Below are 26,505 nucleotides of genomic sequence, written 5' to 3'. Positions count from 1 at the left end.
AGGCGATGTCACATCTGCCAACTAGCCAAGCAGCGAAAACAGAACACAGGACTCTACTCCCCGCTCCCAGTACCGAGCCGCCCGTGGCAAGATGTGAGTATGGACTTTATCCTAGGTTTACCCAAAACCCCTAGGAAGCGTGATTCCGTCTTTGTGGTTGTTGATCGATTTTCAAAAATGGCACATTTCCTCCCTTGCTCCAAAACTTTCGATGCTTCCCGAATCGCTAAGCTTTACTTTGATGAAATCGTTAGACTCCATGGCCTTCCTAAGACAATCGTGTCCGATAGGGATGTTAAGTTCACAAGTTATTTCTGGAAAACCCTTTGGCACAAAATGGGGACAAAACTTCAATTCTCCACTGCTTTTCACCCACAAACTGATGGCCAAACCGAGGTTGTCAATAGGAGTCTCGGGAATCTTTTAAGGACCTTGGTAGGAGAAAACCTTAGGGATTGGGACTCGAAGCTCCCTATAGCTGAATTTGCTTACAACAACTCTATAAACCGAACCACTGGCCTCAGCCCTGCAGAGATTGTGTATGGTTATCAGCCAAGTCAGCCCATTGACCTAGTTCCCATGAGTCCTAGGACTAGAACATCTGAGTCTGCATTTGCATTCGCATCTCATCTGCATGAGTTACACAATGAAATTAAAAAGAAAATTGAACAAAGCAACACTGATTATAAAATTCATGCTGATAAGAAAAGGAGATTTAAAGAATTCAAGGTGGGAGATTTTGTGATGGTACGGATCCGCCCGGAGCGTTTTCCTCCTGGGTCCGTAAAGAAATTACATGCGAGAAGCGCTGGACCATTTAAAATAATTGCGAAGGTTAACAGTAATTCTTATGTGCTAGAACTCCCGGAAGGGTTTAATATGAATCCCACTTTTAATATTGAGGATATAGTAGCCTTTGAGGGTCCTGATTTAAACCCCAACAATCCACTGACTTTATTTTTGATTGTACTTGTACTATCAGTTTTTTATATTATGCTTTTATTTTCGTAGTTTCCCATTTTACCCCTGAGGGTAGTAGTTGCTTTTGTAGCCCCAAGGGGCATTTTAGACTTTTGCACTTTATTTTCTTTGGGGCCTATTTATATGGCCATTGTATCTTGTATGAGGATTATTGAATTATTGAATGAAAATTTTATTTTGTGTTCTCTTTGTGAGTGCCAAGATTTGGATCTCTTTGTGAGTTCCATTAGAGATCTCTTAGTGAGTTCTCGAAATCGTTATATGCTTCCATCTTCTTCTCTACCCACATCTCCCGCATACAATTCACCACCGTGAAAGGAGCCGAATTCTCTTGAAGCAAGTTTCCCCTTGAAGCCCAACCGCCGGCCACCCTAGGCCCGCCGGACAACCACCTTGCCGCCGGCCATCCTCCCCCTCCACCCCTTCTCCCTTTTTTTTCTTTCCACAATTCATTGAAATTGGATTTTCAAACTTCATTACTTTCCAAATTGGGAAATTCTATTTTTGGAAAGTTTTTGAAACCAATCCAAAATAAAATTTGCATGAGAGTGGATTTATTCTAATATTTTCCTAGTCATCAAATCCCAATTGGAAACCCCTTTCTCTCTCCCCCAATTTCCTCCCTCTCCAAGCATGCCGCCGGCCACCTATGGGAAACCCCATTAATGGCTCAATTAAACCCCCCAAATCCTATTTGAAATTCAAATTAGGATTAATTTCTTCCCTCCAATCCTCTTAAAACTGAAATAATTTCAGTTTTATTGCTCCTCTTCCTACCGCCGGCTCTCCCATAATTCCTCCCTAATTGAAATTTTCAATTAATGCATTAATTACATTAATTGGAATTTCAAAATCCCTAATCTTTCCCTCCTAACTTCACAAAAACTGAAATTAAATTTCAGTTTGCTCTCCACCAACCCGCCCCTCCCCTTGCTCTACCGCCGGCTCCCTTCTCCCTCTCCAAGCCGCCGCCCCACCCTCCCTCCTTGGGGAGATCTTGCTTGCGGCAACCGTCCGGATCCACTCCAAGGATGCATGGACGAACCCGAGTGGAATTACGGTTTTGAGTACGACGACAACGGAAGGGTCGACATCCTCCGGTCTCCTTTCTTCGACGTCGGATTCGACTTCGACGATACCGTTGTGGAGTATTTATCACGGATCGTACCCACCTTGATAGAGACCGTCGACGATCACTTTTCCGACTACACTTGGCTTATCGAAGGTCGATCTACCGTGCCTCCTCCGCCTCCGAGATCTTCTTCCACGGCGACTTTCCTTGGCGCTTCCGTCTTAGTGGCAACCTCCATGCTAGTTTGGTCAATCTTCCGCCGTTCAACCTAGTCTTCGTAGGAAGAGAGTGCCAAAGACCTCAAAGTGTGAACAACTTGGTATTAATCGCGGGATTTTATTTACTAGCTATTGTGTTATGTTTTCTTTTGCAATTGCTTAAAAGACTTGGCTTTCTTGTTGTAGTTTCTTTGCCTAGCATATTGAACACCGCGAATGATTTATAATTGACTTAACTTTGATGCATGATTAATTAATTTGAGAAGCTGAAATTTAATTCTCGTTTTAACTTCTTGTGTAACTCTCCGACGCATCACATCAGCATGCCTTGCTGTGAAGTTTTTTTCTCTATCATCTTAAACTGTTCACCCAAATGCCTTATAACCAAAGTCACCCAAATTACCATCCAGTTGCATGTTGGTTATTTAGGGACCTGCTTTTATGATCTAAATGGAATTTATATTTGACGCTTTTCTTATCGAAAAATGGTTAAAAATATCACGTGCAAGGTCACATATGGTGAAATTAATTAAGTTGTTTTAATAGAGATGTAGGTGTAGGTGAATAGTCATTTGAGAAACGTGGATCATCATGAAGGGTGATTAATGATTTTTATTAGGCCTATCTGCTCAATCGAGAGTGTGTTGGTAACCTTTCCTTCGGAGTTCATGAAGATCCAAACATGATTGAATCTAAAGTCCATAATCACCATGTGATTTGGACCAACAACTTGGAAGTGAAATCCCAATATTTTCTTCCTTAATCGTCTTCAGAGCCTCTTATGCTTTAAATCCCACCACTTTGAGCCAATTATCTCGATTTGGCCTTTCTCCTTCACTTTGGAAAAGTATGAACCTATGTGAAGTCTATATTTGACATTTTCTCGTTAAAGAATGGTAAAAACATCATGTTCAAAGTCACGTGACCATATTTAACAGCCAAATTAAGAAAGTTGTTACAACAAGGAACTACTTGCAGATGTATTATCACTTATGGGACCTAGGTTAAGTGTTTTGAGCAATGTGGGCCAACATAAAGCGTAGTCTATACTTTAAGAGCCTAAGTGTCATTTTCCCTATTTATTATGTGGATAAGGGGTTTACAAGTTTACTCAATAACTTTCTTTTTTATAATTGAATTTTATTTACAAATGACTTACATATGATGTGTTTGTAAGTTTTCTATCTTCTTGTGGTTTTAAGCATTTGTTTTTTGTCATTCATTAATTTTTATTTTCTCCTTTGGTTTACTTATCCACGCAAATTAAAAAAAAAAAAAACACAGATTTTACCTCTCTTACTTTTACTTGTTAATAAGGAAAAGGGTTTACTCTTTTCGCTTTATAAATTAAAAATATTATGCCTTCAGATAGAAGAGGTTGGCTGGGAACATCTAGTACATTTGGAAAAAGATCTGTCTTCTCTCAGCTTTTGTATCTTGTAAGAGATCCATATTTATTCTTTTTGGAGTTCTTTCTTTTATTGCTTCTAGAACTATACTCTGTCCTTGATTGTACTTGTCCAATATTGTTTATTTCTTCCTTGGTGGTTTGATATATCTTTCAAAATGTAGCGCTGTAATAACTCGGTTAAAATGATGGTTTGCTGCCAAGTTATATGATGTTTAAGATTTTTAAGGATGGGAATATTATTTTTTTACTAGTATGAGCTATGTATAGTGTTATATTACTATTCAAGCTATGTAAATATTTAAATCATGCTAGTGGGTGAAAATTTTGGGTGATTAGGCCCAATTTGATAGGAGTTGGAAAGCCATTATTTAGAAGTTTAAGCAAATTGGTGGATTTCACTGGGAGGAATGTATAAGATGTTAAGTTCTTTGTAACCATCAAATGTGGATTATTCTTAAACTACACTGATATTCTTCCCCTCAGATGAGGCACTTGTTTTGGCCCGTCCCCTCCAGTATAGGCTTTTTTTTGTTCCTTGTGCACCATTTACCATATTACAATGGCTTGGAACATTGGCTTTAGTACATTTCAAGATTAGAAGAGAAAGTTATCAAGGACCATGTAGATCACTTGCTCATTTGGCATTGTAGAATGAGGCGTATGCTGAGCTCAATAAACTAGTTGGTCAACTCTCATTTGACCGCACCACGCTTCACTATTTTGTATATACTCTTTTTAAACCTCAAATAATTTATTTACACCTTATGTTTGACTTATTCTCTTCACCAACTCAAAGTCTCAAACGTCAATCCGATAAATTGGATTTGCAATTTTGATGACATCGTAATTTTAAATCTAGTACAACATTTGCTAGCTTGAGTCATTAGGCTTCTTCTTCTTTTTTTTTTTTTTCAATTATACATAGAGGTTTTTTAGCATTAGCATAGTTGCCTTCATTTTGATTCAAAGAAGTCATGGAAATATTCTCTTGATGAATATAAGAGGTAAGATTTTTCCAAAATTTCATATTGACAGGAATTTCATGCATTTTGTTACACCTTTCATTTGTAGATTAATATGTGGTCATCACAAATGCTAGTTTAGGAAAAAGAATTACAAAATGGTACGGAACTTTAAGTTGAAGGAAAATAAGGTTTATGGAATATGGGAGAGTAAGACATCATAAGCAAACTATCTAATTAGGAGGAAAGATAATTCTCTAACATTCAACAAATTAAAGCTCTTAAAGTTAATTGAACAAGGTCATATGCTTGATATTTAAGAATACTCATCATTTTTTGTATTAGTCATCTACATAATTAGCCTTATTTAAATATCTTGGATTTTGTTTTATTAATACCTATTTTTCATTCATTTTTGCTGAGTTCTAAACGACCATTTACGTCTAACTCGTTTATCTTTTGCATGTCGTACCTTTTCTAACTCTTTCACATTAATTTATTTACTCATCTTATTGATTCACCTTTTATCCTCTGTCATGACTAAAACCATTGTATTTGATCTATTCATATGGAGTTTAAAAATGAATATTTGATTTCCATCATTCCGACTGATCATTCTCAATCATCATTGAAAGTTGCATTCTTAATTTTATAGGTATTATGATGGACCGGCTAAGCCTATGGGCCCCTCTTGGGTGGGTGTCAGGCAAGAAGAGCAAAGGGGATTAATTCCACCTTTTATTACTTACCATAGAAAATTAAAATTGTGAGAAAATTAGGAAAGTTTATTTAGGGAAAGAGGGCTTATTCGAATTCAAATTTCAGAGGGAATTAAGAAAGGTTTATTTAGGGAAAGAAGACTGATTTGAATTCAGATTTGGGAGGGAATTAGGAAAGGTTTATTTAGGAAAAGATGGTTAATTTGAATTCAGATTTGGGAGAGAAGTAAGAAGGTTTATATTAGGATAAATTGGGTTATTTTATTTTCATTATGTGAATTATATTTTGCTGTAGTTTTCTTTAGAATTATTCCTAGCTGAGCCTAGGGTTTGTGGTGAGCTCATCTACCTTTTGAATAGTAGATTAACTTGTATCTTAGTTTGTTATGCCAATATCTCAGTCTTTCTCACTGAATTCTACTGCATTTTCTCTTCGTTATTATTGATTTTGCTGTGTGGAGATCAGATTCCTATAAAATTGGCATCAAAACACCTTTTTTGGGACCTATGGAAACCAAGAAGGATAATGCGTTGGAGGAGAGGCTTAATGGTGAAGTTGGAAATCTGAAATCTGAATTCTGAGAGCGAATTTCAGCAATTGAGGGTGGATTTTTGAATTTGGAAGAGATGATGAAAAGATGTTAGACTTTCAAATAAAGATGACATCATCAGAGGCAAGGGCACCGTTGACTGGATAAGTGGCGGAAATCCTAATATAGGGACGATGAAGGAGAATCTGGAGGTGAAAATTTTGGGGGAAGAAGAGGAGATGTCACCTTTGGAGCCACTTTTAAGGAGGGGAATGGGTGAAGGATGACCCATGATGAATTTCAGTTGCTGAAGATTGGAGAGTTGATTTTGGGAAAAGAGAAACATGGAGGGATTACAAAAACCGCTACACTGGAAAAGGAAGAAGCTATTGGGGCGATGATGGTCCTAGGGTGAGAAAGCTGAAGATGTATAGTCACTACTTTCCATAATTAATGCAATTTAAATTAGGAAAGTTTTCAAATCAGATTTTAATTTACTCAAAGTTTGAAATCCCTTTACTAAAATAACTTGAGCTATAGTAGGAAACCTCTCCCAATCATGCCAATTTGTATTTAATGGGAGATTGGCCTTAATTTCCCCTCCCATAATTGATAGTCTAGGATTGGCAAGTCATAAAACACTCCAATCAATTCCCCATCAAAGGGGCCGGCCCCTCCCTCTCTCCCTTTCCCTTTTTGCTCCTCCCAATCAAGTCTCTCAGTCAATTACTCCAAATTAACTTCAGATTTGAAATTTGATTTAATTCCTATTTCCTTTATTGAGAGATCATAATTGGCAACTCTATTAAATTAATAATGCCACCCCAATCATGACTAGCTTGGTTCTACATCATCTAGTTTTCCAGATATCATGCTAAAAGTTGACCTTTAAAGTTTCAATAAGATGACTTGGCATTTCTAGAGTCTGTACTAGCAGTATAGCGGCCATGCTTTGACTTTGCAGGAAACTTCTAAATACCTTTAGCTCAGGGAAACAAATAATCTGGAGGTACATCAATAAGAACACTTAATGGAACTATTCAGCCTCCTTAACCCACTCGGGTAGATTTCAGGAGCTATTTGGCATAAGGGCATTAAAGAGCCAAATTGATTGTTTAATCATCTTGTTAGTGACATATGGATCCTTGGGAACAACCTCAAGCTAAATATTCTATATAGGAATTACAACCTCAAAGATTTTCCTACAATACTTGAACCATATATGTGTATGCTCTAGATTTCTTAGGTGAATTCAAAATTTAATATTGAATCACTTAACTGGCCATGCTTTCAGTGTTCACGTAAAATTGACAAAGTCCATTGTGTTGAACTTTCAATGTTCGCATAAAATTATAGTTGAATCATTGTCAATCATATTGGTATCCTTGAACTGATTCAATTCAAATCTCACTTAAAATATCTCATTAAGACCAAGTGAGTGTCTTTAAGCATATTTATCATCATAGTTACTAAGGATAATTGAGAAGAGGCAACCAATGGTTACTAATCGAACTCAGTGATTAAAACGACCTCCCAATTGCTCTATTTTTAGGGATGTCAATTTTTGACACGACACGAAACACGACCCGAACCCGACCCGGAAAAATCCGGGTTCGTTGACCCGAACAGTGCCGGGTCAGTTCCGGGTTCGACCCGAACCCGACCCGTTGACCCGAATTGACACCCCTATCTATTTTTAATAAATTGGGCCCACTCGATTAACGTGGGATGACTAAACCCTTAAACCGTGTGATCTTGAACAATTTGCCACTTATCCCCCAACCATATCCCCATGTCATAAACCAAATAATGACAACCAATCTTCAGTGCAAATGATCTCCCTAATTGAGAATGCTTTTGATTATCGCACCTGAGATGTAATTTATCATGGGGACTTGTGCCCTTGGGAGCCTCAATCCCTCATATTTGATATAAAATAATTTTGTTTAAGAAAAACCTCATCTAAAGTTAAATATCGTGTCTTTAAAAACTTCAGATTGCTCTGCATCTAATCCCTAAACTCTCAAATGAGTTAGAAGAAAGGGATCTCACTTCGAGCTCATGAACTCTGTTTAGAGCCTACACTTCTCTTACCATCACCATCATCATGCTATTTCTAAAGCCCACACGTCTCTTACTATTACAAATCTATCTATCAATGTAGTGTGTCTTCAATGCCATCTTACTTAACCATGTAATGTTATTTAGACGTCAAAAATAATTCTATTATTTTTTTGTTGTAATTTATTTTAGACATTCAATAACTTGCTACATAGATGTAACCTATTTAACCAACATTTAGATATCACAAAATAAGTCATGAATGTCACCTACAAAGATATTATTTGAAGATCCCAGTGAACCAAATGCTGATATCTGCTAATAAGACGTCTAAAGAAGATATCAGGGAACCAAGTGACCCCTTCAAACCAATATGCCGCATAATAAGATGATGCCAATTTTGTGATTATGTATAGTTTGACCTCAAATATTGAATTATCAATAAAGAAATTATTTGGAAAAAAGAATTGACAAATAACATATTCAATATTGGTAACTTAAAATCATAAAATATACTTTATAAATTTATTCTTGAAATATTCATGTTGTGTAATTTATAATTGTACTGTAGTCATTGTGTTATAAGAGACTGTAATGTCAGTATTGGGTGATGAATGTGGAATGGCTGTTGCTGGAGAAGTAGCCGCTGAACTCAAAATATTTTGAAATAGATTGCAGATCATGCCTACTTATCGTGTTCTGTTTGAGATATTCCCGATTAGTTTATTTTGCTTAATATTATTGACAATCTAATTGCTTCTTTCTGTGTTGATAGAGATGAAAATGACAGGAAGCATACTTTGTTTATTGGATTGTCTCAAGATTATCCTAAAGGTTTGCCTTCAATAGCAGCCGTAAGTTCACCCTCTTTTTTTTGTGTCGAAGATGTTTTTTTAAGGAATTCTTATGAGCCACATGACTAGTTTCTTTGTGGTTTTTGTAGCGGTCATTTTGAAACAATATTTTCTTTAACACTATTATCTTATTCTTCCAAAAGAAATATGCTTTTCTATTGCTAGAGGTGCTTAGGGAAATTAATTTTTTTTGCAAAGACATATTTATTTCTTGTCCCGATAATCCTATTTTAATTATATGAACTACTTTTGAAGAGTTTAATGATAATCATCTTACTAATCCTAAGAACTGCTAATTTATCTTCTTTTTTTTTTGCATTCCAAATTGCAAAATTTTTCTTAATAGATTATCTTATAAAAGTATCGGAAAGATATGTTCAAATAATTTACACTTAAACTTTTTTATTTTACTTTATAACATGCATGGCTTTGCAATAATAATTAGGCATGATACTCTGTTGTTTGATCATTAAAACTAAATCACCTTAGATGTTTGTGGTATTAGCTCCCACCACTCCAATCTAAGTATGATGCTTGTTTAATTCAGTAGCCACTTGTGGCATGATACTCACCTAGGCCATGCCTAACTAATGACATTTGTTTGAGTGGTGTGTGAGTCGCTATGGTCTTGTCTCTCTTCTTGGTGAGCTCTTTGCTTGCCTTGAAGGACATGCTCCCACCAATGATGGATGATTTAAAAAAAGAAAAGAAAAGAAGATAATCTAGTGTTTACAACCATCTGTTCAAACTAACAAGGTGCTCCTTGTGCTGCACAGAGATATTTAAAATTGATGGCATGCTGAAAACAGATTTTTACAGAAAAAAGCATGATGTAGATTAGAATGATCATAAAGACCTATAAATCGAGAATACATATATTTGCATTCATAAAGTTTACATTCAAGCAATTATAAACTTAATATTCATGCAATTCATGGAAAAGTACACAATCTCTTTTTAAAGGTTGTGGAGCCATTTTTCGGCATTACGTTATAAAAATGTGCATTCTATTGCCTAGACCAAGGAGAAATTTAGGCTTTAATAGGCTTGTTTTGAAGAACTTACTTTTTATGTCTGTAAGAACAGTTGTAATGGATTAGCTTTAAATTAAGGAAGCGTCAAATTTTATGAACATAGAAGTGTTGAGCCTAAAAGTCATGAACGAAGAAATGCTTGCAAATGTAATTAATCTTCATGCATATGGTTATTTGCAATTCGATGGTGTCATAGATTAATGTTCATGCACATGGTTTATTCTCTACAACTTAGAGGTTAGTCTTTAAAATTTTGATAGACATATCTGAGAAGTTTTAATTGCAGTTGAAGAACTGCTATACACAGAAATGAGAAAGGCAGAGAAGAAGAAGAAGAAGAATAGTTTTATTGTAGCAAATTTTAATCCTTTTGTATATTATATCACAGAGCTGAATACATATATATAGAAGTGTAATGAGGAGACAAAATATGCCAAAATAGTTGGGCGCCAGACTGCTTGCAGAGAATAAAGGAAGTGGGCAGACGGCTGTAGCAGGTGGTCCTCACGGAAGTGGAGTAAGCTGCCGAGTGTGCTAACAGCCCCCCGCAAGTTGAGTATCCAAATCTTGGGTGGTCAATTTGTGTCGCAGGAGTTTGAAGTGGGATGCAGGAAGTGATTTTGTTAGAATGTCAGCTGGCATATCCACGGAGCTGATATGAAGAGCATCAACTGCATCGGAGCGAATATGTTCACTGATGAAGTGGTAGTCCAGCTCGATGTGTTTCGTCCGGGCATGAAAAATTGGATTGTGAGCTAGAGCAAGTGCAGAAGTATTGTCGCAGTAAATGGAAGTCGGAGCAGATTGAGTTGCCTGAAATTCATGAAGAAGACGATGAAGCCACAGGACATTAGACGTGGTTGTGGAAAGAGCCCGATATTTCGCTTCCGTTGAAGACTTGGCAACTGTGGCTTGCTTCTTAACTTGACAGGAAATGAGATTGGGACCGAGGTACGAAAAAAAACCTGTGACAAATTTGCGATCTGATCTGTTTGCAGCCCAATCGGTGTCGACATATGTTCGGAGCTGCAAATCACCTGGTTGAAAGGGAATGTCGAAGTTTAATGTACCCTTTATGTAACGAAGGAGCCAGTTGAGTGACATAAAATTTTGGTTGGTGGGGCAATGCATGGATTGACATATGTGATTTGCAGCAAAGGCTATATCAGGCCTTGTAATGGTTAGATACATGAGAGATCCAGCGATCTTGTGATAAAAGGTGGGATTGGAATACGGTTGATCTGCATCGGAGCTGGCGGGTGGCTTGAGAGCCATAGGTGTTGATACAAGTCTGCAGTTTGTGAAGCCAGATAAGGTGAGTAAATTAGTTGCATATTGAAATTGGTGAAGAAACAGTCCACGCTTGGTCTTTTGAACTTGAATACCAAGAAATGTAGAGATGGAATCAAGTTCTTTAAGTGAGAATTATGATTGCAGTTTCACTAAAAGCTGTTGTATAGTGGTAGAGTCATTTCCTATAAGAAGCAAATCATCAACATAGATGAGGAGATACAAAGAGATGTTAGCTCAAATGTATATTAGTGATGGGTCGGTGATGGTAAAACCAAAGGCCTTGAGAGAGGTGGTAAATTTGTTGAACCACTATCGTGGCGCCTGTTTGAGTCCGTATAAAGATTTATGCAATTTGCAGACATAGTGAGGAAATTGTTCATCGACAAATCCTTGTGGTTGCTTCATATAAACCGTGTCCGGTAAGTCTCCATGTAAAAAGACATTAGAAATATCGAACTGCAAAACTGGCCAGCCGCAGTTGATGGCAATGAGAAGAAGAGTGCGAATGGTCGGCATCTTAACAACTAGGCTAAAGGTCTCTTTGTAATTTATCCAATATTCTTGTGCAATGCCCTGAGCTACCAAGCGAGCTTTGTAGGTAGATACTTGGCCATCAGTATTAAATTTGGTTTTGAAAATCTACATGCAGCCTAAGACGGGATTGTTGGGTGGTGGTGTGGTTAAGGACCAAGTGGCTTGTTTTTGTAGAGCTAGGAATTCTTGAGACATGGCGGTGCGCCATTGTGGAAATTTAATGGCTTGATTGTATGTAGTGGGGGTTGGGAGTGGAGTTGTGGTAGCAGATAGATTGAAGATGACTTTGGGTTTAAGGTGGCCTGTCTTGGATCGCGTTTGCATTTGGTGGAGAGGCGACTGTGGCGGTGAAGAGGATGATAGTAGAGGAGCAGAGTTTGAAGTAGTGGAAACTCTAGGGATGTAGGATGGTAAAGTGGGGGAAGTTGAGAATTGGGTGGGAGAAAGGGATAGTGCAGGAGAGGGCTCAGTTGACGGTGCAGAGGATGTCGAGACAGGAAAAGTTGTGATAGGATGAACTGTGGAGGTTGGAATAAGCATAAGAGGAGGGGAATGGATAGGAGTTATGGTGGGGGTTGGAGCTGAAGATGTGGTGTGGTAGGGAAAGTAGTTTTCATGAAAGACAACATGTCTAGAAATGTGTATTTTCTGAGTTTGGAGATTATGGCAACGATAACCTTTTTGAGAGGGAGTGTAGCCAAGAAAAAGAGAATCTTGGGAGTAAGGTTGAAGCTTATTTGTCGTAAGTGGTCGAAGCCAAGGATAGCTTAGACAACCAAAAGTTCGTAAATGATCATATTTTGGTAGTTATCCATGAAGAAGCTGATAGGGAATGCGAAGGTTGCATGCTTTGGTGGGGAGACGATTTATGAGGTAGTTGGCTGTGAGTAGGGGTTCAGCCCAAAAATGATTTGGAAGATTAGCAGCATGGAGAAGAGTTCGGGTAATGTCCAAAAGATGATGATTCTTTCGCTCGGCTAAACCATTTTGCTCGGGTGTGTAAGGACAAGTTTGTTGATGAGTGATGCCATTGGATAAAAGATAATTCGCCTCCTTCATCGGAGTAAAGGATTTTGATTTTGGTATTGAAAAGATTGTTTATTAATTTATTGTAATGAATAAATTTAGAGAGAGTTTGATCTTTGGAGTGCATTAAATACCAGCAGAAACGAGAATATGCATCTATAAATGTAACAAAATAGCGATATCTGTTGATAGAAGAGATGGGGGAAGGTCCCCAAACGTCTGTGTGAACTATAGAAAAAGGAGTAGAAATGTTTGTAGTACTAGAAATAAAGGGTAACTTCTGGCTTTTACCCACATTACAAGAGTGACATAAAGAAGAACTAGGAGGAATACATATAGATGGAACTAATTTAGCTAAGATCTGCATAACACGATGATGATGATGTTGACCAAGACGAGCATGCCAAGGTGAGTTGCTTGTGTCCGTAGTGGAGTGGAGAGCGACTGGAGCATTGTTGAAGGTGGATGTCGAGATAGAGTAGAGACCACAAGTTCGACCACGAAGGAGGATTTGGTGGTCCACTAGATCCTGAATGGTAAATCCGTGAGCATCGAATGAAATCGAACAATTATTGTCCGAGGTTAGTATATGAATAGATAAAAGGTTATGTGATAAAGACGGAACATGAAGAATATTTTGAAGATAAAGCTTACGAGCTATATTTGAGAGGGTTAGAAGTCCTTGGCCTTGGTGTTGAATGGGCAGTGAGCTACCATTTGCTATAGACGCAGAGTCTGAGCCGGCATACATGGTTGGTTGTTGAAGATTTTGAGAATCAGCAGTAAGATGGCTTATAGCTCCAGAATTAAGTATCCACTAAACCGTAGGATTGTTTTGATGCTGAGAAAGTAGAGCACGGATTGGCTCAGGTGGGGGAGATGAGTAATGATACCAGCATGTAACTGCTTTGTGTCCATTCTTAGCACAAATCTGGCAAGTGGGACGAGCATTTGGAGTTGCATTCTGAGGACGTGCGGCAGTATTCTGCTGTCTTGGATTTGGTCCTCTGCCTCTTGAATTTGAAGAGCTGCTTCGGCCTCTTTTAAATCTTCCACGGCTGGAGTAGAATGTTATGTTCTCAGGAGCGGGTGGAGTATCTCTCTAAAGTTCACTTTGGATGTTTATCTCTTCACTGCATAAGAGTGAATAGAGAGTGTCCAAGCTAATAGGAAGCTGAGATGTGTGGATCGAGCTTTTAAATGGGTTATATGGGGCCGGTAGGCCATTGAGAATGTGCATCACAATGACTTTAGAGTCGACGCGAGATCCTGCAGCGGCAATATTATCAACAAGAGTCTTGACTTGAGCAAGGTATTGAATCATTGTGGAATCTCGCATTTGAATGTTGTGTAACTCATTTTTGAGTTGCATCACTCGAGACCTGTTGGTCGGCTGAAGTCTGTTTGCTAGAGTGATCCATATTTCGTGTGCAGTCGAAAGATGAAGCACATATGGAAGAACGGAGGGAGAAATGGTTGAGAACAATGCGAATGCCAGATTTTGATCAATAAGATGCCACAGTTTGTGTTCAGGATTAGTTGAAGGTCTGCCTATGCAAAGAAATACTATTTTATATTAGCATACAACTGATACTCCTTCAATATCACTAACACGACCCTCAAGGGATCCACATGCTTTGCTTCAGATCGGCTACGCACCAAAATATCATCGAAGAAAACCAGTACAAACCTGCGAATTTAGGGCTGGAATACCTTGTTCATAATCGACTAGAAGGTAGCTGGGGTGTTGGTAAGCCCGAAAGGCATCACTAAGAACTCATAGTGGCCTTTGTGAGTCCTGAAAGCAGTCTTGTGGATGTCAGTAGGCCGCCTTCTGATCTGATGGTATCCCGATTTTAGATCAATCTTGGAGAGCCTCAGCGCTCCATATAACTCATCTAGTAAATCATCAATGATTGATATAGGAAACTTATTCAACACTGTTTCCTTATTCAGAGCCCGATAATCTATACAAAATCTTCAACTACCGTCCTTGTTCTTCACTAGCCACATAGAACTAGAGAAGGGACTAACACTGGGATGAATGATCTGAGCCTCTAACATCTCTTTGATCAGTCTCTCAATTTCATCTTTTTGAACATGTGGGTACCGATAGGGTCGAATATTTATAGGGGATACCCCCTCCTTCAGGATGATGGCATCTCATGGTCTCTTGGGGGAGGTATGCCTTGAGGCAGCTGAAACACCTCATTGAATTGTTGCAGGAGTGACTGGACTGTTTCTGGACCCTCGTCTTTCTCCATGCTTCCCCCTCCCTCGAGGATCGGGAGCTCCACCAAGAATACCATCCCTGCTCCCTGGATTTCCCTTACCATAATCTTAAGAGAAACCTTGGTTTTAGACAGACTAGGATCCCCTATGATCCTCACCTTCTTCCTTCCCACCATGAACTCCATAGTCAATGGCTTCCAATTCACCTTGGTCTCCCCTAGGGTCTGCAACCACTTCCTGCCCAAAATTACATGTGTTCCCTAACTTCAAGGAAAAGAAATCCTTCTTCATTTGGATCTCCTGTAGTGTCACCATTAGCCATGGGCAGATGACTCTACTCTTCTCCACCTTCCACATTCCCATCATTACCCCAAAACAGCTCTTGTCAACCAGCTTCAGCCCCAACCGATCCATCACTTAATTAGAGATGAAATTGTGAATCACCCTACTGTCCACCAGAATTACCACTTATTCTCCTTCTATAGTTCTATTTGTCCCCTCAGCTTCATGGTGGATTTGAGGTAAACCCCACCATTGAGTTCAGGAAGACCTCCTCCACATCTAGGTGCAAATGCTCCTCCTCCTCAATCCTCCTCATCATAGACTGTAAGTACCTACAATAAAATAAATTGTCCTTGCAGCAGTGGCCCAGTGCAAACTTCTCATCACAATAGAAACACAACTCCCTAGCTGGCTTCTCAAGAACCTTTGCCTTAGTCTACCACTTGAAATTTTCCTAGGTCATGCCCCCAATCCCCTATCCTTGGGTACTTCTCTTTGAATGGGAATTGAGTTTGCAAATTATAGGACCAAAAAGTAGGGAACCAAACTCTAAACTGATAAATGCAAAATAAAAATGAAAATACAAATGATAAATAACGTTTAAAGCAATTAAATGAACATCGACGAGCAACTATGAGCAATGACATGTGGTAGACTAAGAAAATTCCTTCACTCATCCACTAGCAACGATCAATACAAATACATAATTTGAGTATGACTAATGATATAAAATCTCTAACTCACCCATGAACAATATTTATCTTGATCATATTTGTAAAGTAAGGATCATTGCAATAAAGGGGATATTTATGAATAAAGCATGAAAGATGTGCAAATGAATGCAGTAGCATCTCTACTATCAACAACACATTAACCCCCTACAACGATGCTAAGCACATACATCAACTATCAGCAAGCGCACCCAACTCCTGTAAATGACGACAAGTCGACAACCAACATTCATGTATGAAGAATGCAGTATTATTAGAAATGAAGAAAATGAGGTTATGGTGAAGATAATCCGCTTGCAATTAATGACAATTAGATGATAGACAAGTGCACTAGATCACTCGTGACCAACAATGATTAGCATACAATGAGTGCTGCAATTTCCCAATGTTCGACAATCAATTAGCTCGCAAATGAATGCACTATTCCACTTGTAAGCAACAACAACAGATAAGTTGTGAATGGAGTGACTCGTTAGTCAACATATAAGGATGAATCAATGGCAAATGCAGCTCAACCAACGACCGATAGTAGTATGCAAGCAAATGTATTGGCCTCCTATAAAAATTGAAGGATCGAGGTGCAATGAATAACACTCTGTGGTCAGCATCAAAACAGAAGTAAATATATATTAACCTCGCAAACAACAAAATTGAACTTTGATGCTGTCTGCACAACAGTCCTACAAGAAGGCATATTAGACATTGCAATCATCAACAATAGACATATTGCAAGAATAATGGGTCCTTTGTGAATGTAGATATACACCCATGGTGCCATTTGCAAGCAATTATAGGAAGCTCGTCATGAGTGAACACGAATTGCTTATGGATAATAGTTGAAGATCCAAGATACACAGTAGTTTACACATAGACGATAGCAAATGGCAGATAATAGATGTCACAACATCCTTGCAGCCAACCATCACTCAGTATCAAACAAATACACCGATCCTCCATAAGTAGAAGCAAATGATACGTAGAAAATATAAGCTCCTGTGAATCACCTTAGGAGACCTATCACATACACAAAGTGTCATCCATGAACAAATACAGAAGATCTCTAGTAAATACACGCTCCTATAAGTCGTTGTCGGAGGCTTGTCACGTGTACAATGTACTGTCTACGAGAAAATATCGAAGATCTTCAGCAAATGTAAGCTCCTACGAGCTGTAGAGGAAGACTTGTTAGTGCACGACAGTCTACCTGTATAAAGAAACGGGCAACCCGTAGTGCGATGCCACGCCATCAGATCCACAGCATGCATACGAGCGGACATAAGGCGTATGCAAATTCTCAAATGAAGCCCTGCTCATCTCTCAACGGCAACTCATCTGTAAGAAGCAACAAACAATGCATGACGTAGCACAATGCCACCAGATCCGCCTGACTCATGCAAGTGGACATAAGGCATCTACAAGCTCTCAAATGGAACATCGCACACATTCAAATGACAGTTGTCGCACATCTGATCAGCATTATATTTTAAAATTCCCCCACACATACATTACAACATATATACATATAAATACATAAGTGCATGTTCAAGCGCCTTAAAACACATATGAAAGTGTAAATGTACATCCAAGTTTGTAAGCATAATATAAGAAAATGCATGTGCAATCGTATATCTGCATGGGCCCCGATGAGCGCGTCATGGGTAACATGTAATGTATGAGGATGTTGCGCGGGTCAAATAATAAATTTAAATTCGAGCCCGATCCTTCTATGCAAGTAGATATGAGTCGACATGGGTCGAACTACCAAATAAATATACGGTCACGTCTTCTCTACTTTCGAGTACTTCTTTTGTCTTCGAAAACTTCCCTTTCTCTCGAGTTTGAATACTTGCTTCATGCTTCAGCCTATACTCATTGGCTATTTGACTCAAGCCTATTTGATTTGTTTTCTAGCCAATGTTGTTTCTCTTATAATGCGCTTATTCCGAAGGCATATTTACTTCACGATAAAATGACAAAAATGGTCTCCAACTATATTAAAAGACTATTTTGCTTCCTCAAATCTTTAAAAATGAGTCAAAATATTCCTATGGTAAAGAGTCAGAGGACCATTTTGATAAATTTTGGTATCTTTCATTTTTCTTTTAGTAGTGTCCTTAGATAATATGGCATTGCAATTTTGTCTCTAAAACCTTTATTTAGTTTTTTTAGGCTTTATATATTTTTTTTTGTCATTGTTTAATGCTTAGGTTAGTGTAAGCTCCAATGTAATTTCCTTGTAATAATTATTCACTTATTACCTATTGAATATGTCTGTAAATGATCCAATCTTGAGGCCCTTTGAGATGGCTCAAAGCATCTCATTTAAGCTACACTTGGCTCTAAGCTATCTTGATAGGACCTCAATTTGAGCCACTCATGGCTTGTTGATTTATATATGGACTTCCAAGTTGAGGAATGATTTGATTGCTCATGGCCTGTTGATTTCTGTATGAACTTTTCCAAGCCAAAGAATGACTTGATTTGATTATTTATCTCAAATTCCTCGGCCTACACATTGGTATCCACACATGCATGAATTGTATGCAATATATTTGCTTGGGTACACTCATACAAATACAAACTTATACATGCAAGCTTACATTCATAAATAAATAGGAATTTTTATATGATTTTAAGGAATTTTGATTCGCTCTAAGACCAACTAAATCTAAGTTCTGAAATGAGTTGGCTTGACTTGAAATTGATGTTTTGATGACAAGCCATGCTTTATTTGAGCAAAATATCAATGTAATTTTCTAATTATCTTAAATTTTGTAGTAAGCTTCTCAATTATGTTTTTCTTTCACCGAACAATGATTCTCATTTTACCATTATTCTCATTACATGGTAGTTTCATGTAGAATTTTGTTGTTAGTCCTTTGCAAGCTTCCATAATTCTTTGGTGTACACTCTTCCTCACTTCCAATCATATGAAGATATATACCTTTCCCAACGAAGCTCCCTTTCAACTTTAGGGCATCTGAAATTTGATATTTTTTTTTTTTCCGACTGTAATTTGTCTTACAGCATTATATAATCATCATATATGGACTTGTATTAATGTCTATAAATTCTTCAGGTATCGATTATTGGGTCCTGAGTCTGCTATAGAAACAATCAGAAAGAAATGGAAAAAAAATGGCGGAAAATGGTATGGTAGGATGTTGATCTTGCTACTTTTTTTAATGTATTTTTCTATTCTGTTGTCATTTTGACTAGGTGCACTTGCTCTTATTTTTTGTTGAAAAACTACGTGCAAGTTATTTCCTTGTTTTTTATCAACAACTCTTTATTTTTTGTTTTTTATTTTCCATTTACCCTTCTGCTTTTTATTCGTCTCACAACCCACCTAACAAAGGACATATCAGGTTTGGTTATGGTAAGGTCAATTAATCAATCAACCTATGATAAAGAGAAACATCCTCAAACTATTCTTCTCTATTAGCAATATTTTGAATGTTAATTGGAGTGTCAATTGGTTTGAATTAAAAAATACCAATCTCCTCTAAGATATCAATAGCATATTTCTGTTGGGATTGTGAAGCACTAGTTTTGTTTTAATCAAAATTAATGCTCATAAAATATTTGGGACGATCCAAGTCCTTTGCTAGAAAATATTTTTTACGATAGTGTTTGTCCTTGGTTACCATTTCTCATTGCTTAAGCTTATAAATTGTTGTGTTTAGTTTACAAACTCTAGTCTCTCCTTGGGCAACATACCATAAAAGTTACTTTATATAATTGGATTCAATAAGGTCATTATAAGGGAAGGCATTGCTAACTTCCATTTGAAGTAATAGTCAACCTTGATTTGTGGCAGCATAACAAAATTTGGCAAGAATCTAGTCTTGTAACTAAAGAGAAAGTGTCAAAATAGTCTATCTTATAAACCCGAGTAATTTCTTTGTCTACAAGATGAGCTTTGTACCAGTCAACAGATTCTTCAAGACAAAATTAGATGGTGTAAACCCATCAACAAGGGATTGGTTTAGTTTCAGAGAAAGAAGAAATAAGATCCCTTGTTTGTCAATTTAGTAATGCAGCCTTTTTAGTATCCTTAGCTTGTTTCGGCTCAGGAGGTTGTCCAACTGCATGTGGTGTTTGAAAGGATTCTAATATCCTCCTTCCACTAGTAGTAACAATTCCTTGTTTTACTGCTTGAAAAGTCTGATGCTAACTTATTTATTCTCACCCTCTTTTGCATCTTTTCTTTCTTATGCTTTTCTCCTACTACTTAACTAGTGTTGAATTCCACTTGTCTAAGCTTCATTCTAGCTTCATGATGGGAACTAGGGCATTTCTTCGTTGAAACCCTTGACCTCTCCCTCATCCAAAGTCATTCCTTGCTCATCTATCAACCTTCTTCCTAATGGTTATCATTCACGCCACATTGATTTTTCGCTATGTTCTTGACTAATCATTTGCTTAGTCAAGTAATGTCATCTCAATTTCATTTCTTTCTATTGACTTTGGAGGCATTCTTTTCTCTTCCATTCGTTTTCATCCTTACTAGTCCTATGGAGGATTAAAGAAATTTGTTCTTTACTCTGTATTCTTCAGTATCATTTGCTTCTTGTTGTGCCTTGCATTCTATACATATCTCTTTTTTTCTCTTATGAATAGTCTTTACTGAGAAATATGTTACTACTTTTTTGTGGCATTCAAGTAATGGTTGTATGGTAGGTTCAGCTTCCTAAACTATTGTCTTCGCCTCAACTATGCTCCAATTTGTTGAGGCAGTCATTTGCAAAAGTCACGCCTTTATTTGCTACCAAACTGCTTCGTGGAGACTTGCATTCATTGGCTAACTATTGTGACTTTATTATTCCTTCTTAGAATGTCATATAAAAACTGTGTATTTGCATGATTTGCATCCAAATGAAAATCTCAATGTTAACAAATTCAGTTTATCATGCAAGTGTCGGCATATTATTGGTGATGTATCAACTTTGAAGAGAGAATGTATCCACTCAGATTGAAGATATATCTACCCTTTAGTGGAGGATGTATTGACCTTAGATTCTTAACTTCCAGTGATTATTTGAATCATATTTGGCCTAGGTTTGCTGTAAGCGAGTTTACGCATGCCTTTGTATTGCACAATCTCTTATGGATTTGCTCAGTGATTATGTCATGCTTATACTCTTTTAAAACATCTTAATTTGCTTTCCTCCATATTTAATTTTAATGCGAGCATCAATACCTAGATGTATTTACTTGAATAGAGAATGCATCTGCCCTTTAGAGGATGATGAATTGAATCGTATTTTAGCTCATTGTGTATCAACTTTTCAATTTTCACTAAATTTTCACAAGTCACTCAAATTGTGTAAGAACTGCTCCAAAAGACAAACCCAAGTTTTGCTTGGTCTAGGTATTGGATGGCCCTTGTTGTTTGCAATCTCCAAGTGATGCATGTCCAAAGGTGGTCCCATTCTTTCTGACTGGGTTTGACTTTGGTTTTCGTTCCAAGACTACTCCCTTAGGAGCTAATGGACTGTTATTATCAGGGCTTGGTTGCATTGAGCGTGTTTATTTCATAGCCTTACCCTAGAGACTTTGATTCATAACCTTAACCTAGAGGCTTTGTCTTGTTCTTTGAGTTGTACTGTACAATAAAGTAAAGTGCAACATGAATTCATATACAATTGGTTATTTTCATGTTTTTTGTGACAAGATTCATGTGTTTTTTTTTCTTTTTTTTTTTTGTTTGCAAAAAAAAAAGAAATATGCATGCATGGTTTGAGCTTTTATCGTTTTGGGAGTGTACAATTTGTTCTTCAAGGTTCAACATACATTAGAATTTAATCTAGATCCTTTGGGTTCCTCGCTCTACTTATGCGCTCCTAGAGTCACCTTCCTTCGAGTTGAGATCCAGATTTATTTTTTATGGAAACTTATCATTTAGTAATATTTAAATAGATAAATAAATATCAAACCTTGGCCATTTGCATTATGAGTAATACGACTTCAAGTTTTTGACATTCCAAAGTTTGTTTTAAATGATTAAATTGGCGATATTAAGTTTGCGAAAAATACAATGAAAAAAAAATCATGTAGTTTATCATTCATGTAATCCCATGATTTATTTATTTATTTATTCATGTAATCCCATGATGAAATATGATGAAGGCCTCTCTATTCATGACTTATTGTTGCCACCAAATTAATGCATGATCTATGAAGTTCACCATAACAAAATTTAACGTTTCATTAATTCTTTCTATGAAAAAAAAAGTTTCAGCAGAATCAATCTAATCACAAAAAAGATTTGGGGTCAAGTTTAACATCAAATTCGGACATTTCAATTTGAATTATCTTGTCATCATTTTCGATTGCAGATGCTAGACGATCCTTGGCCTTTGGCGAGGGTTGTTGTGATAGTTCTGATTGATACAAAATTTCAAATTTTGAGCTTACTATATTGACATCTTCTTACTCTAGAAGCTCTTCTATTACGTAGAATGATCTTATCAGACTTGTCGTGAGCATTTTCGATGTGTCAAAGATGCTTATTATAGCAATCAATGAGGCATATCCTTTATCATACGTTGGAGATTGGCATTTCATTGCCATTTCTCATGCACCTCATTTCAGAAGTGTAGCTTCATGGATGGTCAATATGTGAATTGGTAAGGTATGTTGGCCACATGAAATGATAAACCTAGCTGTAATGCTAAATAAATGTAGCAAAGGATTCCAATTTGGGAAGAAGAGAATGGTATGGATTTTTCATTATTAGAAAATAGAATTTACAAAGAAACTTGGTGATTCATTCACGCAACTATGGGGAGTTGCTCTCCCTTGAAAGAGGTATCACTCGTTCTTTTTTTATCAAAGCAATCAATTAAGAGCAAAATGAGTAAAAATGGTACTTTAAAACTCCCTAATACATGTTCTTATATAGACTAAGTAGCCATTAGAAGTGAATTCAAAGTAGTTCAATCAGTACTTGTATTTTATGTCTGTTTAGTGTTTACTATATGTTGGGGTCATCTTCCATGCATTAGGCAATGATAACCTTTGGAAGGTATAGGTTGTTTTCATCGGTCTCATCAATAGGTTTCTTCCCAAAGTTTATCTGTTTCTTTAGAAGGGTATAATACTATGCATTCTAAGAGGCCTAACTCGGGCCATGGTGTCATTAAAAAAGGCATTTGACACTTGCTGAAAGTGTTTTTACTTATACCTAATTTGCAACTTTAAACTATCACATCAAAAATATGTTTTTGTGGTTTTTGTTTCGATGGACGGCAAGCGTCTTCGGGATCCTGATTTTTTGGCTGGCAATCCCTCTTCTCGGTCTTTTCGAGAGGCATTATCGGGTTCTTCTTCTTCGAACTCTAGTTTTCCTGACCTAAAAATCTCCTCTTTTCGTGGGATGTCGTCGTTATGGATTTTGGATGAGGAAGTTCTAGCTTTGGCTTCTCCTTTCGAGTTTGCGCTTGTTGGTAAATTTCCGTCGCATTGGCCTTCGCTTGAGGCTATTCGCAAATTTTTGTTTAATCTCAAACTCATCGGAGAATGATCTTGTTAAGCTTGTAAATGATTTGGACTACTGCCGTGTTTTCTCCCATCGCTCATACTTTGTGAACAATTGTTTTATGAAACTTTTTAAATGGACTCCTACCTTTGATGTTGAAATTGAATCACCCATTATCCCTATTTGGGTATCTTTTCCTAATTTGAGGCTTCATTTCTTTGCCCCTAGGATTCTCCATGGACTTGGTTTTATGTTCAGTGGACCTCTGAAAATTGATCAGGCGACCTCGTCTGGTAGGCGCTGTCGGTCACGCGTGTTTTGGTGGAATTAGATGTAACCAAAGTTTTTCCGGACAAGGTGTGGGTTGGATACGAGGGCTTGGGTTATATCCAAACGGTTGTTATGGAGCCCTTTCCATTCGATTGCCCTCACTGTAAGTCTTTGGGCCATTCGAAGCTTGAATGCCCAATTCTTCATCCCCCTTTGCCTCCTGTTTCGAATGAGGTTGTTTCCCCTGTCGCTGAGCCGTCTGTTAAGGGTGATTTTCTTGCTCCAACTATTCAGAATTATGATTTACCTATTTCTTTGTCTCCTTTGGGTCCTGCTGTCTCGAATAATGGTATCGTTGCTTTAGCTGATGTTGTTTGTTATCATGTTGAGCTTCAGTCTATTCGGGGTGAGTTAGTGGTTCAGGGTGTTGATCCGGTTGGTGTCCCCGTGCATTCTAATGCTGAGGTTTCTTATGTTAATCCTCTTTCTCCTGCTGTCTTGGTCGATTCGAATGCTATTTTGGTTTCTCCTATCCAGGAGGTTAATGTCAGTGTTGTGGGTGGTTCTAACCCAGCTCTCTCCCCAGCTGCCCGTAGTATTGGGGACTTGGTGGTTTCTGCTGATGTGGCTGGTGTTGTTTCTCCGAATGTGCCCCAGGTCTTTGTGTCTGGGAATGAAGTTTATTGTCCTGTTAATCGTATTGTTAGTCCTTTTGGTGCTGTGGAATTGTCGCGTGATGTTTCAGACTCTTTAGCTGATTGTGGTGCTGAAGTTTTGGTTGAGGTTGAGGAAGCAGGTGTTGAGTCGCAATTGGTGGAGGTGCCTGTTTCTGTCATTTCTAATGCTAATTTAATTACCCGTGTTACTAGAAATTCTGTTAGATGGCAATGTGATTGGTTGTATGATGACATGGCATTGGATAGTAGGGAAGATTCTATTGCTCGTAAGTTCGAAACAGGCTCGCTCGATAATTCTGGGAGGCAAAGAAAATGAAATACCAAGTATTATTGGCTCTCCTTTCTTATTATGGGAGTTTTTTCCGGTTTGCAGTACTTTGGTTGCGATGCTAGTTTTAACAGTATGGACGATGAGGAAGAAGCTTTGCTGCTGTGTCTTGGATGGCCAGGGTTGGTTGGCAACCTTGGTGGCTTGGTTTTAGGCTGCTTCTCGTTTTGGATGTTTTCTCTTACCTCCTTGGATGGCCCCACCCTAGCAACTAGGTGTCGGTCTGAGTCCGCAATTTGTCGTTTATTTCTATGCTGGTGTTTTTCTTGTTTTTCCATTGATTGTAATCATATGGATGTAGCCCTTGTTGGGGTCTTCTGCTGTATCTTTTTTTATTTAATGGATTTTTAGTTTGGTTAAAAAAAATAAAAAATTTGTTATTGAAAGGTTTGGCAGATGGCAGAAACGCTGGCATGCAATGCAGATTTCGTCACTTTATTCCCACCTCTCATTTTACAATACTTATAGGGCCTTGTTTCACCTATTTTTCCTTTAAAAAAAAAAAAGAACTTAGACTATTAAAAGACTTTTCGTTGCTTCACATTTCATAAGCTCGGACATCAGTGCATATGTTCCTCTTTTAGATGATCAGTTGGTTTTTTTAATTTCGGTATAATATTATGGAAAATTTTCCGTTAGCATATTCTAAACAAAATTTGGTTAGGATTTGAATCTCTAATATATTAGATTAATTTTGAGATATATGCAATATAATTATTTATTTATTTATTATGAATTGAATCTTCTCAAAGCTAATCTAATATCTATGAGATCTATATGATCAAAATTTGATTAGATTATTTTTTTATAATATTATATCTTCTACCATTCATATATAAATTACTGAACTTTCACTGCAACAACATCATGTAGTGGGATAAATGTTTGATGTTGTTTTTTAAACTTTCACTATGCACCTGAAGTTCTGAACTTGATAAATTGCATATTACAATCCCAGCGGATAAATTGCATATGACGTTATGCGCTGATTCAAAGTTTATTATACTTCTCTTCTTATTTGTAGGTCAAATGGGAGATCTTTTATGGAAAATCTAGCTGTTCTTTTGGAGACTACCTTACCTGGTCCTACCAAAGAGTGCAAGAAAATAGAGGAGCAAATTGATTGTGGAATTTGCTATGCTCAGTATCTACCTCATGGTATTTAGTTTATTTAGTAAAATTCAAATCATACAACAGCGTTAGTAAACTTTTTCTTTGTGTTTGTGTGGACATGTAGATGATGAACTTGGGGGTAGTAGTAATGAACCAGATTACAAATGTGATAATCCTTGTTGCAGTCGGGCTTTTCATACTATTTGCTTGAGGGATTGGCTTCGTTCAATCACAACCACAAGACAGTTTGTTAGCAGCTATTTCATTATATTTGCAGCTTCCTCCGTTAATTTGAAATTCATTCGCTGCTAATTTCTTAGCTTTTTCTTGTAGGTCATTTAATGTCTTATTCGGGAACTGCCCTTACTGCTCAGATCCAGTTGCTGTTAAAAGTAATAGCTCTTAATGGGCTAGGAGTTTGTTCTTTCTCATTCGGTCGTTATTGTGTGAATTAGATGTTCTTATAAATTTGTATCGGGGAATTATAATACTCGTTAATTTTTAAAATTTTATTTTTCAAACAATATTATTGTAGCTACTTCTACGCCTGATATTGTATTTTGCATCGTGATTTTACGTAAATCGTTCTCAGAAAGCTTGCTTTGGATCAGTGATTCCCCATCTCTGATATTTTGCCTAACATTCAGCTTCGAAGTATGTTGCAACCATAATATGTTTAATTGGTCTTTTGTAA

General features: G+C 37.4%; 1 protein-coding gene across 1 annotated transcript; it reads left to right on the top strand.

Moving 5' to 3' along the window:
- Positions 1 to 1,462: 1,462 nt before the first annotated feature.
- On the top strand, positions 1,463 to 26,505 carry LOC110112495 (E3 ubiquitin-protein ligase FANCL). Its single transcript, XM_028701000.1, has 6 exons — positions 1,463 to 3,710; positions 8,730 to 8,808; positions 19,020 to 19,096; positions 25,723 to 25,856; positions 25,936 to 26,056; positions 26,145 to 26,505. The coding sequence occupies exons 3-6, from the start codon at positions 19,068 to 19,070 to the stop codon at positions 26,215 to 26,217; spliced, it is 357 nt and encodes a 118-aa protein (XP_028556833.1). The 5' UTR covers positions 1,463 to 3,710; positions 8,730 to 8,808; positions 19,020 to 19,067; the 3' UTR covers positions 26,218 to 26,505.

Source organism: Dendrobium catenatum, unplaced genomic scaffold (genome assembly GCF_001605985.2).
Source record: "Dendrobium catenatum unplaced genomic scaffold, ASM160598v2 fragScaff_scaffold_1611, whole genome shotgun sequence".
Classification (NCBI taxonomy): Eukaryota; Viridiplantae; Streptophyta; class Magnoliopsida; order Asparagales; family Orchidaceae; genus Dendrobium; species Dendrobium catenatum.
The sequence above is the reverse complement of the archived record's forward strand: the minus strand, read 5'-3'. Positions and strand labels throughout refer to the sequence as shown.

What these genes read in the sequence shown, in the direction of transcription:
- LOC110112495 (XM_028701000.1), top strand. Translation starts at nt 19,068, where the DNA reads ATGGAAAAAAAATGGCGGAAAATGGTATG. An exon ending in AAATGGCGGAAAATGGTATG is followed by an intron (nt 19,097 to 25,722) that starts GTAGGATGTTGA and finishes TCTTATTTGTAG; the next exon opens with GTCAAATGGGAGATCTTTTA. An exon ending in TCAATCACAACCACAAGACA is followed by an intron (nt 26,057 to 26,144) that starts GTTTGTTAGCAG and finishes TTTTTCTTGTAG; the next exon opens with GTCATTTAATGTCTTATTCG.